Source organism: Streptopelia decaocto (genome assembly GCF_964273445.1).
Source record: "Streptopelia decaocto genome assembly, chromosome: 1".
NCBI classification, from domain to species: domain Eukaryota; kingdom Metazoa; phylum Chordata; class Aves; order Columbiformes; family Columbidae; genus Streptopelia; species Streptopelia decaocto.
The window spans coordinates 77,805,659-77,823,755 of NC_138663.1; the positions used below are offsets into that span (position 1 = coordinate 77,805,659).

Below are 18,097 nucleotides of genomic sequence, written 5' to 3' on the forward strand. Positions count from 1 at the left end.
GCAGCCATGCAGTGTGGCTGGGCTGAAAAAAACAAGTGTCCATTACTGCAGCGTGCAACTTGACAGTGAGCTAGACCCACTTAACATGGGTATTGAGCGACGAGTAAAAGGAGAGTGGCTTACATTAATGACTGCCTCAAAAATTACTCTTAATTACCATCAGATCCACAACAAATAGATATTGCACATTTTATGTTTAACAAAGCTTTTAACCACCAGACCACCTGCCTGTCAGGAGATTGCTGTAGGTGCTCATACTGTTCTCTCTGTACTCTGTCACTGCAATGGCAAAACGTGGATTTTTCATGACTTATCAAAACAACTCAGGCAAGGGAATATCAAAGTATACACTACAGGTTGATATAGTGAATGGCCCAAGAAGGGATGCTTTCCAGATGCGTCAGCTTATTCTCTGTCACCACAAAAAGAGATTCAGAAAGAAAAAAAAACAAAAAACAAAAAACCCCAACATGTTGTGGATGCAAAACCCACAGCAGATGGCAATAAAAGAAGACTCAAATTAGTGGCTTTCTGTATCGCCAAACCTAAACTTCATCGCAGATCAACACTAACCGTAATAGTGTTTAAGTAGTAAAAGAAATTTACTCAAATGTGAAATAAACTATTACACATTCTTAGTTCTGATTCACAGTCTCAGACTGGCAGTGACAGTAACATTTTAATAAACATTAGAATGAAGACACCAATATGACCAAATGACACACTTAAAGTGAGAAAACGAACAGGAGAAACCTTGGCATATCCACCCAAAACAGAACCAAAGCAAAAAAAAAGGGCAGAGAAATCGCTTTTGCGATCAAAACAGTAAATACTTTATTATAATTTATTAGACAGAATGAAAATGTAAATGAGAAATTAGGGAAGCCAATATTTTCTTTAGCAGGCGTTTCAAGCTCTCGCTGCAAATGCTCGAGCGCTGGGGAGGTTTGCGTGCAGCCCGCGGATCCACTCGCAGCCGCACGGCGCGTTCTGCGAGGGGCAGGGCCGTGGAGAGGCTCCCTCCATCCCGCTGACATGGCTCAATTAAACTGCTCGGAATGTTATCAATCAGGGGTGCTCGCCTGCACGCTCGCGCACACCCATACAGACAGGGAAATTTATCCCCCGAGTCAGTTTACTATCAAAGTAATTACGTAAATAGCTTTTGAACTGTCAGCATCTGTCTTTCAAAGGAAAATCAAAGAGAACAATGTGTGAGTACAAAGCCTCGAAGACACAATAATATTGTATTGCGTTCATATCATTATCTATGGTTACGAATGAAAAAAAAAGTCCTCCTGTATCTACAAAGCTTTGTAGGGGAAAAAAAAACATTAAATGGAAATAAGAATATTTTGAAGTAATCTGCATTCCAATAATGTTAAGATGTATAATAATAAGTAGAGCATGCAGTATAGAGTATTTTTTAATTTCAAAGCATTAGCTAATTGATCTTCTTAAAGGCTGTGAGCAGGTAGACAGGTAGTGGTACGCTTTACTTTCCTAGATGAGAAAACTGAGATGCAAAGTTTTTAGTCTTTCTTGACTTTACACGCTGTAAGCCATTTTATTTTATTGCTGGCCTCGCTGAAGTCACTAGCAGTGACTCTGTCAGTAAGGCCAAGAATCTCCCCACTGCCTTTAAAAGGGATACATGATATAAAAATAATTAAATCTTTGCTTGACTCGGTTTGATATTATCGGGCTCTAGCTACAGGAACCCTATGAATAAAGCAATTATTGACGCCATCCAACTAACAAAGCGACAGAACCACTTCGTAACACAGCTTCTGTGTAACTTTGCTCTGATTTAACAACAGGGTGGCGAGCACATAACTACACCCATACACCAGCTAAAAACTGAGTCATCTCCTAGCACTTCCTGTGATGTGTATTTCCAGGGCCATTTTTAAGCTAGGGACATAACAGTTTCAATACAAAAATGAAAAAGAGACAAGAAGGAGGTTTTTCAAACTAAACAGCCTATAAGCTAAGCTGTCCTCTGAATACTTAAGCTCCTACCAGCCATGATATTACTATATCCAAAGAATAAATAAAGTATCAGCAGTCCATAAAATACATATCTTTTCTTGAGGCTATTATTCCAGTATCTTATCTTGAGAGTTTCATTCTCATCCCCTTGTCAACTATTTTCCTTTCCCCACTCCCCATCCCAGTTTTCATTTTCCTCTGCCACATTAGAAATCCAAACCCAATATTACTCTTCTCAGTAAGGAAATCAGGAAAGGAAAATAGAGGCCACCTAGTTGTCTTCTACTTAACAGCAAACTAATCTTTGTCACGCTCCCCCTAAAAAAAAAAAAATCTATTTAAAACCTGATAATAATTGTAAAGAGGAGCACTCTCCCCTCACTGCACAGACTGGCGTGCTGCTGACGTCGCCTGAAGCTGTATATGTGAGGCAATGGGGAGGTGATGGAGAAATAGGTGATGCCTTCAGGAGACGTAGTCTGATAAACAGATCTAAATGGCTGAGGTAAGTTCAGAATTTAAACTCTTCTTTCCTCTGTCTTCAAACAGAAATGTCCAATGTTTATGACCAAGCAATGAGTATATGCTTTAAATTATGTACTTGCTGGTATATATTTGTGAGTGGATGTGGGTTATGCGCTTGTGCACGTGTGCAAACTCCCTTGGTGCTTCCCTAATCAATACTTCAGAGTGTTTTATTATGGACTGGCATAGCTTTCCAGGCCAGTAAATCTTGGAGCTGTCAGGACATAAACATCTAAAAACTGGCATTTTTTCATTAAGTATTTAAGCCAACTTTACTGCACAATGACTGCCGTCACTTACAACTACCTACCTTGCTTAAATTAAATGACTTCATCTGATTGATACGGGAAGTCAGCATAATAAAGGAAAACTTTCTGACTGCGTTTTACTCAGCAAGCCCCAGCCACCAGAAAAAGAAGCAAGGAAAGAAAAAACCCAGACTTCAAACTGATTTGTCTGTACCTACAGATTTATGTAATGAATCTTCCCTGTTTGACAAATAGAAGTCCTTTTTAGAACAGCAAGCTAGAAGTTATTTATTTCAGTATACAGACAGCCTTAATCTTTTATGTTTCAGTGGAAGACTTTGCAGCATGAATAAAAACAAATTATGAACAATTACCATCTTTTGCCATTACTACCCTCAAGAATTAATATTCTGTGGGGACAAAAACTTAGCCGTCTGCTCTGTAACAGACCAGCACATTACCATTTTGCAATGCTGGAAAGAAGTTGTCAGAGTATTCTTTATTTGCTGTCAGAAAAAGCTCTGGTACAGTAGACTGCAAACAAAGCTCAGTATTCAACCAGGTTAGTAACTTATTGTCAAGGTTACAAAAGGAATGGACAACATTTGTATTGAGACTATTTCTCAAGAGGTTATTCATTGTTTTACTGCCTAGACAACAAGCTAGAACTAGGCTAGAGAAATAGCATTTGCTGCTGGAATTTTATGCAGCAGGAGGAAAAATGGTAAAATATATGTATGTATATGAATATTGGCTCTATTTTGACAGACATATAATTGTAGCTCAGCAACATTCATCTCTATCAGCACTTTTTTTCAGGTAATTTTAGTAAAAAGAAGAACTGGTTTAGGTCCCTTTTGTCACCCAACCCTGCAGATGATTTTTAAATATAGTGGTTTGGCCTCCATATATTCAAACAAAATAAAGCCATTGGCATTTGCTGCTTTAGTTAGTTCCATTTTATTGTATTTTCTCTATTAAGAATAATTTATTAAAAATAAAAGTTGTGTTTGATTTAATTAGCTGGAACCTGATTTTTTCTTATCAAATTAAGTATCTTTATGTAAAAAAAAAATATATATATATATATGTGTATATATATATATAAAATCTGGAACAGCCCAAATTTGGTGCTTTGTCACAAATTCACATTTTTTTGCATTTTAGACGCTTTTTAAAAGATTCCTCCAACCCTCCTTCCACAGATACTACCCTCAACTAACCTCCTGCTCTATGGTCCAATAGGAGTAGCTCCATCCGGTCACAATCTGCATTTCAGGCTTTCATTTGGCCTGAAAGAAGTTCTGCGTTGGTGTGGCTCAGTTGGCGCCGTCTACTTCTCTGCAGCCTGGGAGTATCATATTGCATTGGGATCAACCTTCACTAGTTCGGCAGCTGCCAAATTTCCTCTCAAAACTTAGGTTTCCCTGTATTCCACTGGGCAGGTTCCCCCCGCCCCAGCACTACTAACAAAAGACTAAAGCTCACTCTCAGCAATTTGCTACTATTAAACACCCCCAAAAAATAAACACTGAGAAGAAGATACTAAGTAGGTTGCAATAAATATTGAATTTATCTCTGTTAAAAGCCATAAACCAGACATATATTACCTCCTTCACTTATGACTCTCTCACCCTCCTTCTCTTCCCACTCCCGAGACAATACTATCCACAAAAAATTATGCAAAACATCCACATTTGACACAAGTTTGCAAACGTTTTTCAACCATTAATTTGCAAATGCAAAATTCATATAGCTCCTAAGTGTGCAGCTTTCACACATCTCCTGGGGATCTGTGCTTTATTAGTCAAAGGTTTGAACCCAATGTATTCCCCATGAATAATCTCTCTCCCCTTCCCCCTCCTTCCTCCTGTCCACATCTAAATGCAGAATCCCCAGCTTCCTTGTCTTCAGTTTACAGATTATGCGATCCCAAGTGTCACTCACTGGATTACTGCACATAACCTGAGCACCACCCGAAGCTTACTTGTCTTCAACTTGTCCAGCATTACTTAAATGGAATTATCCGTCACAATCCATATACTGAATCTGCATAGCCCACTTATCTCAAGATTCTGTGTGTCACCTACCAGATTATCCGTTTTAATCCATACATTGAATCTACATAACATATGTCTTTAATTCATGGGCTCTGATGAGCTATAGTATCACTGAATGGATTATTTCTCTTTATCCATTATTGGCAGTCGTAAGACTGTTCACTGCATACTCTCTCATGCCCCATCTTGTGAACGTATAAGCAAGATTAGAGTCTTCAGCAAACACAGCGCTATCACACATCAAACACAGCTTGATATAATACCTGCGCTGATACTTCATGTAACTTGGAACCCAGTTTCTTGCATGAAACAAATGTCTATGTTGTCACGCATAATATATTAGGATTGCTCGGCTAATCTTGCTTTCCATTACAATCATAAACCTGTGGTTACTCCAGTACAGTCTTTGGAGTCACCTAGATTTAAGTGGCTACAACGAAGAGCTGAATTTACCCTAATGATGATCCCTTTCAGAGCAAGTGCAGAAAACATTTTACCTGAGTTGTTCAGAAGCAATCATGCACAATAGAGAAGGATTTTCAAACAACAAAAAAATATCAGGTTCAGGCTTGCCCCGTCTTTCTTGAGAGATTCAAGTGCAATCACTGTTAACAATGCCTTTGCTTCAACAGAAAACCAAGTCAGAAAGATTAGAAACAAAAGTCAGTTCAGTCTTTTGTTCCACACACCTATTCAAAATTAGCTAAGTGGGGAACATATAAAATACACATTATTATTTCTTGACAACTCATGATAAGCGAGAGATGGACAAGATTAGCAGAAAGGCTTTGTGTACACTCAGGAAGTTTTAAAAAGAGTTCTCATCATGGTTAAAGCTGCCTCACTCACATCAGCATTAGCAAGACTGTGCACTTCATGATGCACCTGCCCACCTGAGGGGCCATCACCGTGCCCTGAAGTCTGCTCAGTTTGGAGGCCCATCACCAGCCAAACAGAAGTTGCATGTTAATTTTCTAAGTATATGGATGGCAAGTGACATTGAAGAGTGCAGAAGTAAACTTCTTATACCTTCCCCTGTCAATTGTCCGCCCTACATGTTGCATCTGCTGTTTTGCAGAAAAGCAACCACTTTTCACCCCACAATGCATGTGGACCAGGCAGCTACGCTGAAAGCAGAAAGGGGGATTATTCTCCTTCCTGTAGATGACCATTTTGAGACCTGAAGTTCTCTCTGCTCCACTGAATCCAATGAACTGCATTATCCATTAATAATCCAGAGGCCTTTTGAGCCCTGTTCTTGAATATGATGGATGTAAGTTTGAACGGGCTTTAACCAATGGAATATATTGTATTATAGCTTTATTTTAAAATATTTCAATTTAATGACATGTTTTGTAAGTTTTACTATCAACTGACTTCTTTTGAACAGAGTAAAAATTCCATGGATTTCAAAACAAAATTTCATAAGACATCACCAGTGTCAAACTTGTATTACTTATTTAGCCCCACACTACCTCTCTAAACAGATGCATGTGAGTTACAATCTCTACAGATATGACAGGCTGTAGATTTTGTCCCATTTTAAGAGTATTCCCTTGCAGTGACTTTCAGTCAAGCCCTGGAATTAACTATCACATTTCCTCTTCCATTAGTAAGCAGACATAAATAGATCCATCTACCTGTGATTTCAAAGTTTCCAGCTACACCTCTGCAGATACTAAGTGATGGTTCTCCCATTTTACAGGTGTGAAGATAAAGCAAGGGGGGCTTAAATTAGCTGCCAAAAGCAACAAAACAAGAGAAATAACTGAACACAAAGTGTGTGAGTCTGGTGACTGCCAGCCATCCACCAACTCCTCTATCTTTAATAAAATATTACTGCTTTCTAACTTAGAAGAAATAACACTAATAGAAAATAAAGTCTTCCACTTTGTCTCCCTTTCTTTTAATCTCTCACAGAGAATAAGACTCAGTGGTAATAGCACAGACTTGGGCATTAATGGTATGTAGCCTAGTGCTGAGACTTAGGCACATGACATACTAAAACTCCCCCAGATCTAATGAAAAACACAATGAAATTTTGAACAGTTAAATGGAAAAAACTATTCCGTGCATAAGACAGTTGGGCAGTACAGCTTCTAGTGCTGTCCACATTCCAGGGTGTATTAATAACAAGACACTACTTGTGCAAGGTTTCCAAATATCACTAATAGAGAAATAAGGGGGAAAAAATGCAGCTGCCAAGCCATTTATAGAAAGAAATTAATTAAAAAGTCACAACTGGAAAACTTAATAACTCTACGTTCCTATAGACAGACAAGACCATTTTCTAGCATAATATATGTGTGTTTGTACACGCATACGTGAGTATAAAGCAGCTCAACTTGCACACCTTTCACGTTGCCTCACTAAATACAGCTGCAATACAGCTGAGCCATTGTTTGTTGGCCGCTCATGGCTTGCGGTGCCATGAAAACCACATTCCTGGGCACTAAATAATCAGCCTGCCTGACCCCCCAAGAACCTGTAAGTCAAATTCATTTACCCCCAGAGGGCAATGCTCTATTGTATCCTCCCTCCTTTCTAGCCACCTAGGAACAATGGACAATAATTGCAACTGTCACGGCAGTCAGTAGGAAAAATAAACCAGTGCCTGTTTTCACAGCTTACTGCCAAACCTGATCCAAACACCTAATAACCATGCCCCCAACCATAGAACCACAGTTGCACTAAAAAGCCTCAGATGTGAGGCTTTTGAACAGAGCTACAGAACAATACCTCGACTTGTGTTCAAAAAATGAAGCTAAAAAACAAAAATTAAAGCAAAGAAAACTCTTCTTTGAGGCTGTGCTGTTGCTCCCCATCCTCCCCCCCGGCAAGACTGAAAGGACTGTTGAATTTCTTTCGTGCTAGCATACAGCTACTGCTGCCGCTTTCAAGTTCAACTTGTGAAAGGGAAAGAGAGGAAGGGGGAGAAAAGATTGCCCTCCAACAGAAAAAGATCATAAGGAGTGGGAACAGGCCGCCTTCTCAGTGAGCAGCACTTTTCAGAGCAGCTTTACGGAGTCCAAAGGCAGAGGAGAAGCGCTGGGAGTCCCTCTCAAGGCTCCAGCATTTCAAGAGTTAAAGAGGCTCCAGAACTGCTGAAATGCACACCCAAAAGTGGGTATGAAAGCTGCCCGAGTACTTTGGCCCTGCAACATGTTAAAGATTCCTTGGTTCATGGCAGACAATGATGTTATTTTAAAACAATATGCTTTTATAAACCAGAACTGGCAGATAAGCCCAGTGGCTACCCTACCTACCTCTTTATAACCTGTTGCTTTATGCACATGGAGAAAATGTGCTTGGTGGGAATAAAGAACCCAAGGTTTGGCCCTCTCTTATAATAATAATAATAATATCTCATCCTACTTGAGGCTGAAGCACTATATTCTGTTTTAAAGTTATTCTACATATGTAACGAATACATACTTTTGAATTACAGCCTCTTAGGGAGAAGCAAGGGGAAGCAAGTGGCATACTTTCCTACTTGTGTAAGTCAGTGGACTAGTGCAAACTAATGGCAGTGGCTTATCGGTGACAAGCTGGAAGGCACATATAATTAAAATAACACTATCTTTGCATATGTACCAATACATTAACCTCTCAGAGCACGTCATCTTGTATTCACTACTGAATACTCCCCACCTCTTGTGCAGAAGGTCCTTAAGCCTGTCAGGCAGGAGGTTTGGGAGCCTGCCTGAATGAGGATCGCAGTATCAGGGACAACATTAGTAAGTGAACAAACCAAAAATAACGGAGAGAAATGAAATCTGGTTTACAAACATAAAAGAAGGGTTTCATTTTAATCTCCTTCTACTTTCACATTTCCAAAGCAACATTGGCTTGGATTTTGATACTCCAGATGTACAGTGATACAAACGGGAGAAGAATCGGAGTCACTGTTTCTTTTCAGTGTGATAACGGCTGCTCTAAAAACTAAAATTTTTGACAGACGTGTATTTTGAATCAGTTCCTCATCACAAACACTGAGGAAGAATTATAAAAATATTAAATTACATGAAAACAAACAACTACAGGTTCCCTAAAATGACCTCACACATATAAAATGGGGAATATCTTGGCAAAGCAGAAGCTACTGCTGCTGGAGAGTGGTCAAATTTTGTCATTTTCCTTCTGGAGTGCGGCTTTAAAAGAACGTGCTTTAGCACACAGATGTTGTACGTTGTCTTTTAAAATCTGCACTGGCTAATTTCGGTACCTAGTGGTATCATTACACAAACTTTGCTGTTTTTTTTTCTTCCTACATGCAGAAAAGTCCAAAAAATCTACATCATCAAAATCTGTCCAAAAATTGACAAGGACTTCTAATCTCCCTCAGATTTCAGAAGCTGAGCTCTGTTATACTCTGATACCACATAAGCCTGTGTTTGATCTGTGATTTAACTTTTTTTTTCTCCAGTCCAGCAATAGGATGTGTCCTCTTACAACACAGAACGATATATGCAACAAAGGCTTTACGTAGATTGATTCACTTAGGGCAATATACCATTTCATTTATTTATATTATCACAGATGGAGAGCATACAGTTCATTTAAGCACCAAATTACAATGTTTCAAGGGGAGGAGAAGACGAGCAGTGCTATCTGAATATTCATTCTCAATTTGCTTTAGCATAGAAGCAGTGTTACCTTTTATTTCTCCAAAGTTCCCTGATCCCATGGCAAGAAGCTTGTCTTTCCAGTCCTTTGATAGTAGCTTTTCAATACTGGGGGTTTCTGAGTGAAGGGGGGAAAAAAAATATGTAAGCAAATCAACATGACTGTCTCCACAATAGAACTCATTAAAAGTCTATCTGTTAAAAATAAGGCCAACCCTGTTCTGGGCCCCAGTTCGTAATGACTTCATCAACAAACTGATAAGAGGGGAGGAAAAAAAAAAAAAACAAAAGGAAAAAAAAGTGTTTTGTCACCTGCTGTTTCAAAACCATTAGCTTTTTGCTCTTGTGGAACAAAGCCTCGGTAATTTCGTATGTCAATGGGCACATATAAACCTGCAGTTCATTGTTTTTCAATTTGGTGAACAAGTTGCTGCCTATAATGGATGCCTGTCAATTTCTGGGTGTTAGTCTGCAGTCAAAAAATAATTATGTTGATAAAATGCAGAGTAAAGAGAGAGAGAGAGAGGGGAAAAAGAGAGAGAAGCAAAGAATTAGCTCCTAAATCTGCTACATGTAATTATATCCCTCTGAGTGTTTACAATTACATCCACTTTATAATGTGTGTTTAAACATCGTGTGGTGGTAAGCATACTGTGGAAAGATTTTCCAGTAACACGCACATTATAAATAATAATAAAAAGTTGGATATGAAAAAAGCTTTAAAAGATTGCAAAATCCAGAGAGAGAAAAGGCATTGCTTAGAATGGAAACCCATTATTTGCTCATTTCAGATTCTATCACTTCCTTTAAAAGTAAAAGAAAATAAAATATATTCGTTCAGTATTTTCAGGAAAATGCAGTGAGGGTGTGGATGGGTCTGATATTTATGTCTGTAACTCTTGTATTCTGACCTCTTTTTGTGTAGAATTTTAATGCATAAGTAAATATAAATGCTAATAAAATTCAGAGAACATTAAACTCAATTCCAAACAATGTAATTGTATATTCTTGTCAGCATTTAGATGGGTACACAATTACAATAGCTTTCAATCCCGCGATTAGCACTGCATTCAGTTAGAAAATGGAGTGTACTAAAAGATAAGTGTCCCAGTATGCGCCATCTAAATAACAATACCCACACTTATTATCTGGATCTAAGACATATACTGCTATTCTCCACATTTGTGTTTATGTGTATTTGTATTTGTTCAGGCATTTGTTTACCCCCTACCAGGAGCATAAAGGGAGTACATGTTAACTTATCAAAGGGACCGTCTGGCCTAGAGACCATACAATTATTAGCAACTGGTTAATTTTCCCCACAGTAAAAACCATTATGAGCAACCTTCATTATCTTGTTTGCCTAATTCCACCTCCTTCCTCGACGCCCCAACTCCACGCTCCGAGGGAGCGGGGCTGCACGCCCTGGCCGGGGGTGCAGAGCATCCGACACACGCGAAGAGCTGAATGGCCCCGGACTCCCGTTAAACCAACCACACGAGTATCGGATTAATGTATAAACAACTAGGCTGACACGGGCACACGGGTGCCCTCTTCTTTTACACCGCACCCCTCCCCGCCCGCAAACAAGGACGCGCAGAGGCTGCCGGCCGGATCCCATTTAACGCAGAAGAGGTTACTTTAACATTTTGATACACGTTGCAACACTTGTTCTCCAATTTTCTCCTATATCCTCGTGTGCCTCCTGCTCTCTGCGTGGCAGGGAAGAGTCTCTCCTCGCTCTAACCACGGACTCGGTCACGAATGCAAGTTTGCCGTCAGAAACCCTAAAACTGCTATTTAAAGATAACGAAATAGGTGGGAGAAGCTGCAGTGCAAGGGATATTTCCGCGCCGGGGTTGATGATACGGCGATGCCGCCGCGCTCCAAGCACTTGAACAGCTACTTCTGAAGTTTGTACGTCCCCTGGAAGCACCCACAAAAAAAAAATATTTTCCCCAACGTATATGACTAGGTCAAACAAACGCCGCCGCTTGCCCCCCCTTTTTTTTTCTTTCCCTGCGCTTTCCAAAAAATTCTCGAGTAGCGTGTAAACAGGCCAGAGCAAATGCGGTATTTGCAGGAGAGGGCTGTCAGTCATTAAAAGCTAACAAACCTTTGCAAAGCAGGAATGCGGCAAGAGAAATCCATTGCGAGCTGACAATAGGCTCCAGAGCCTCCAGGCACCAAAAGCACCCCCGTCTTTAACTTTTAAGTCTATTGTCAGCAAAGTCCACGACAAAGCTTTTTTTCTTTTTTCTTTTTCTCCCCCCCCCCCCGCAGCTAGACAAAATATTCGCCGTGGTGCTCTCGTCAAGAAAACAGAAGTCTTCTGTCTAACTTGCCGCCCTTAAAGCAACAGTAGACGATCGGCGGGGCTGGCGGGGGCCGCGGCGGAGCCCAGAGCTGCTCCCCGCCCGCTGCTGCTTCACGGGGAAGGGGGAGGAGGTGGAGAAGCGGGGCGGGGGGGGGCGCACCGGCTTTATCAATAAAAATCGTCTTCACTCCGCGGCAGAAACCCCAAAGCGAAAAGGCCTCGCGTTACAAATGAGTGTCCCTGCAACCTGACTCCCGCCGGGGATACCGGGAGAAACAAGGGGAGAATAATGAGTGCGCTGGATGGTCGTGTATCAATGACTGGATTTCTGCGAGAATGGTAAAGATCTCAGTAGGAAATCATGATTAGGGATGTGAAAGGCCAAATGGCAAAAATCCCAATAGTAACAATGCATCTGTTCATTAATGTGTGAATATGAGTAATATGAAAATTTAACACAATTATAAGCCCCTCAGCATTCCTGATGGCATAAAATAGATTGTGGTGATCTAATCAGCGTTTCCCCTGTTGAAATACTGTACGTTAACTATTTAAATAGATTTTTTTTTTCCTTAAAAAAAAGCAAAACAAAAAAGAAAACAAAACAACCCAAACATGTAATCGTATTTAATCGATGTACTAAGTTTCAAGCCTCTCTTGACTCAACTGCAATTTTTACATAAGGCACTTCAACAGAATTTTGATATAGAATCAGCAAATAATTGTCCTTCTGCTAATACTTGAAAAGAACTTTAATTCTGAAAGACAATAGCTTTCCCATCTCTAAAGCTAAAGAGCTATATTAAATTACAGCTAGTTTAATTCTACTATATACGATGTGAACATATTGTACTTACATAAAATATGCTATTCATATACTCAACTTATCACATTTCAGTAACTGCTTGTGAAATATATTATGCACCACATCTTGGAAACAAACATTTATTATGTCATTTATGCACCCCATTAAAAAAAATTAAATTTACACATCTTAAATAAAAATAACCATTCTAAAGGTTACAGCTATAGAGCTTTCACGAATTATACAGAAACAAACCTACCTTTTGTTCAGTGTTTTTTGTTTGGTTTGGTTTTGGGTTTGGCTGTTTTGTTTGTTTTTTTTTACTTCATTTGAAAGAGGGTGCTCTTAAATTAAGAAAAGAAATAAACACTGTATCTTGTTTGCCAAGCAATCACTCTCTGCATTTATTAGAAAGTCAGTAAAACTTCTAATGCTTGCTCATATAATGTACAGCTTGAAACTGGGAAAGGTGGCCTGCACACAGGAACTGTTATTCCTAATCCTTACAGCAACACTTATTCTCCTTTTGGATTCACTAAAACAATGTTGCTACATCCAAAATCCGAACTATATTGTGACAGATTTGGGATTTGCACCAGTTCAACCATGTATCATGATAATCCATATTGGCATGTCCAAAAAGCTATAGACAGTGTACTCTGCTGTTCTGAGTATCGTGACTCTTCAGAATGTCTCCTAATTCTGTCTTCGGAAGGAAACCATGATTAGCCCCACTTCTTCTTCTGAGACCTACTTGAGCTAAGAAGATCCCCCCCATTACCTATCTGCAGCTTAGGTCTTAATGGCACATCGTAAAACAATTCCAAGTCTATCCACAGCACAGTATGAACCCGTATACAAAAGTTGTTCACACGTTGTTTGTGAACAGTAATTCATTAATGTTTGGGAAGCATTTTTGTTCCAGAAACACTACGAAAAGTGTTGTTATTGAAGAGGATTACAGGTAGGGCACCAAAGAGAAAGACTGAGATGGAAAGAATAACAGGCATCATTAAGTAAATGGTGGTCAAGAGAAGAATGACTGAATTAATAGAGATACTTACTAATCCACAAAAATTATTTCAGCCGCCTCTGTTTAGCACATTTATCAGTCATTAGCCCTTTTCTAAAGATATTTACAGCGCATTTTGTTTTTCTTCTTTCACCCTTGCCTCTGTTGCTTGCATATGCTGCTTCGCATCACTGCGTATGGCAACACCCACTGGTGAATTGCCTCCGACTGTGCCAGTCATTGTGGCAGCAGCCACATTGTGCCCCCCGTCCTGCTGGGCTCCCTTCTCCTTTCTTCCCTCCCTCCATCCCTTCCGTGCCAAGCACCATTGAGGCTGACTCCCTCATCAACAACAACGAGACCTGAAGACTGATGCCAGCAGCCAGTAATTCTCACACAGGCCTTCAGCGTATGGAATCAAACCACCTTCTCGGCAGTGTAGTAGTCCCATGTTAACTGCTCTGATTTCCATGTATGGATGTACACATGCATCCATACATGTTGGGCACACATGTACATATGCTGAATTGCTCTGACAGTACTGGAAAGCAAAGCATCTAAGCAAATTAACGTAAAATCGCTTTTAAATCTAACTTATTGTATGCTAACAAGCATGCCACTGTTCCTCTACTTCTGTATTTGATGTTTAAATATAGCTTCATTGACTTATCTGCTTGAAAGACTTAAAGTTTTCACACTGAGAAAGAAGCAGTTTGTTTCCAGGAAGTGGCTGAGGCTACAAAGCCATAGTAAGGAGGCACCATTTTTAGCACTGCCTGATAGACTTCTATTTAATTTAAGTCTACTTCCAGAAGTTGTGTTATTTGCTTTCAGGTATTGTAACTCGCCTTTAGGAGTGACCTAATCCTACTCTCAATTCAGTGGCAGCGCAGATGCAAGCGTACCTAAACCTGCCTCGGCAGCCTTCCAAAAATGCAGTCCCACAGTGCAGTGTTCCCTTCAGGCCTAACATCTCCAGTAGTTCTTTTCAATCCATGCTCCATGGTCACAGTCCTGGGAGTCCACTTCTAAAAGCTTAGAGTCGGTCTTCACTGCCAAATCTCTTCCTATTACCTCTTTTTGCTCCTGCCGATTATTTACTAAAAGCAAACTTCAGTCTCATGCAGCTGCCTGCTTCCAGAGAAAGGAATGTAATTCCGTCATGCCATGACAAGGTGCAGGATGGGGCCTCTCCACACGAGGCCCTTCGAGAAGAGCCATATTTGAAGACGAGAAGGGAGAGCAAAGCTCTGACATGATAAAGAAGAGACAACTACGATAAAAAAGAAGGAGGTTGCTGTAAGTCAACCACATGTTAGAGGAACCATGTAAGTCTTGGAGCCTCCCGCTCGCATGGTGTCTGGGTGTTCAAGCATGTGGGTGCTCTCTCGGGGAGATGCCCAAAGCGCTCCCTCCTTCATAACTACTGTGAACAGCTCTCGTCCTGGGATGAAAGGCTCCTTAGAACAAAGTAAAAGAAAGATGTTTGGCCTCAGCAAGGATGATGACATGAAGCGTAGCAGAGTGGAGAGAAGCCAGGAGTTGCTCAATACCCAAGCCAGACCAGACATTTCCTGCCAACACATGTCATTCCTAGAGGAAGGAGTATTTGGTCGGCACAAATGATCATGAATAAACCTTAACATTGGCTGATACACCTTCCACTTCTGGCAAGCACCTTCCATTATGTTATGAAAGAGCTGGCAAATACCCTCCATCCATTATTCACCCTTTTCTTCTGCTACGGTCATAAATACGTTACACCTGTTGGCCACAATTCCACTCACTGTTTCTTACAACCCTCACCTATCAATGTGCCACCCCACTGAACCCCCGCTCATGCACCACAACAAACCCTTTCTGGTTTAAATCAGGAAACAAGATTTAAGGGCAGATTTCCACTCTTCTTTTATAAGAGCAGACAAACACATGTACAGACACAATACATTTATCTTCTTATGCACCTTTTTTTTTTTTTTAATGAAGGTCTTACCTATACAAAATCAGAAGCAATTTTCATAGCAGAGAAAATAAAGCAACTATTGTGAAGAAATGGTTGGTATCAGTAGGTTACATAGACATACAGCATCTGCATACACATATGGTTCTCCATCAACAGAATCATGCTTTTAGGGAACTACTTGCAGCTAGGCAAGACACGATGAATCATGAGCAGGCACAACACAGAATGTATTTAAATTTGGAAATCAAAGACCATAAAACATACATTTTTCTCTTGCTTTCCAGGAAGTCCTGCAATTTTTCAACAGCCTAAAAGCATTTTAAACTTTTGGAGGAGACACTGGGCAACACCTCTACAAAAGTAAATATTGTTCAAATTTAGGACATAGTTGCTCAGGTGTGATAAGCAAAAATGTGGTGCTAAGTACAATATTCAAGTTTTGATGAGCTATTAGGAAGCTATGGTGCTCTGGCCAGCACATCATAGCATGACTCTTCCTACATCACTCCATCACAACCACTGTGCAGAAAACAGCTGGGCTGCATATGTCCATGGGTGGCTTCCAAAGCTACTAAAAAGCTCCCTTCTCTGGCAGGGATAATCAGCCCTCCTGTTCTAGGAATCTCCAGTCACACCCCAGCCACATGTTAGCTCCCATAGCATTTTATTTCAGAGGACAAAATCAACTTCTGTATCCACAGATGACTGTAGTTACCTGTGGTACACAACGACATCAGGTTACCATAGTATTCTTATTGCACATACTTGCATAATTTTGTGTATGCTTAATAATACAACAGTTGTTTTTGAGTTGCTGGCTTTCTTATGCAATACCCATCATGCTGTATTAATGAAGTATACACTATATGAATGATACAACACTTTATTGTTATTTCTGGCACAAGAATAGTGCTTCTTGTGCTAAAAAAAAATAATTCACATAGCCAGAAAAGGTTTCATAGCACAATAAATAAATCAGTAATCTATGAATGCCACTAAAAACATCATTTTACTCTATCTACAAATATACAAGCAGTTATTTTTACAATTGCTCACCAATGCTTACTACCAGTCTTACATAAAAGTTACCTAAAAACACAAGGATGTTTATTAGGAAGAAAAGGTTAGAATAGTCTTCAGATACGCTATACCACCAGTTATTGAATTAACTATCCCTTAGGATGTAAGCGAGGAGCCAGCAAACCACAGCGCAAGGCAGGAACACATGGCTAAGCAGGACAGGGGGAGGGCACAGGGACTTCTTAAACTAGGTTTGAGGCCAAAACCAACATCTCATTCAACTGCACCCTCAGGAACAGGCAGGCTATTGTCTGAAACTGTTACAGTTTCCAACACCTGAATGCACTGGAAGCTGCACCGTTAGCTGTGTACTTTTCAGGCTGTCTTGTTTCAACAAATAGTCACCTATTCCGGGAGCAGTGTCACACTCCAGGTATGACACGTACAATGCAACAAAATCAAGACTGTCATGTAATACCTTCTGCCGGTCTTTCAGTCTCCCAGCAGCAGAGCCTATGTTCGTTTCGGCACTACACAGGCAACAGTCAAGATTTTCTCAACTTCCATGCCTTTTATTGGTTTACAGCTTCAGGACAGAGCCTACTTTCAGAACGTGAAAAATTCAGTTATTTCTAAAAGTCTGTCTCTCCTACACCCTTCTGCACTGCCAATGTCTATGTCAATAAAATATCCACAAAGCCCTTCTGAGACCCACATACTCAACCAAACCACCTCTTTGACAAACACAGCACTGAGTCAGGGAACAAGCCTGCATCCCTGCTCTCATCTCAGAACAATGCGGGATTCCAGCTCAACCTCTGTTATTTCCACCACTCCAACTTGTAGAGTACATACTTCATTGCCTTACATACCTTGGTGACAAGAGACCCCATCAAGGCTACTACATGTACGTTGATTACCCTCTAAATAATAATACTGTAGGGTTGCAACCTGCTGTATGATAATTGCCACCTGTTCCTGCTGTTGGGGAGGTGGCATTCATGGTTGTGTGCCAGGGCATGAATCTGATCTTCCACATTGAGCCTGGAGCTGATGCTGGTTGCCTCAGATTTGCATGGAGATGGGTCTGCGTTGATTGCAAGATACCCCACAAAACCACGACAGCTTCATTATTCTGAAGAAACACTGGAACAGCGTGATTTGTAGTCACTGCTCAGTTACCCTCCATCTAAATCCTTGTCCTTGCAAATACACAGTAGGATGTGGCCAGTCCTTACACTGGAGAACTGATTCAATCTTGCACCGCAGCAGAGCAACTGTGTCCCCCAGAGAAGGACACACAGAGGCCCTGTGAATGGCACTGGATGCCAGGCACTGGATGCCATGCACAGGACAACGTATCTTTTGTCACTGAAATTTGTTGGGACTCAGCGCTCTGGATTCCCAAAGGCATTCAGGAACATAAATCTCATTCTGGAAAGGAATTAGGCTCCTGCCTGCCTTTGGAGATCCAGGCCAGCGAGTTGGCCGAAAGAACTGATCGTGAACACATTCTGCCAAATGCGGCAT

At 40.5% G+C, this 18,097-nt stretch overlaps 1 protein-coding gene across 2 annotated transcripts in view; it reads right to left on the minus strand.

Annotated features, from left to right (window-relative positions):
• SOX5 (SRY-box transcription factor 5) overlaps positions 1–18,097 on the minus strand; it is a 611,279-nt gene that overhangs the window by 156,584 nt on the left and 436,598 nt on the right. For both annotated transcript variants that reach the window (XM_082064631.1, XM_082064630.1), the window contains one exon: positions 9,482–9,568. In XM_082064631.1, coding sequence (XP_081920757.1) covers positions 9,482–9,568 — 87 coding nt within the window. The remainder of the gene's footprint in view (positions 1–9,481; positions 9,569–18,097) is intronic.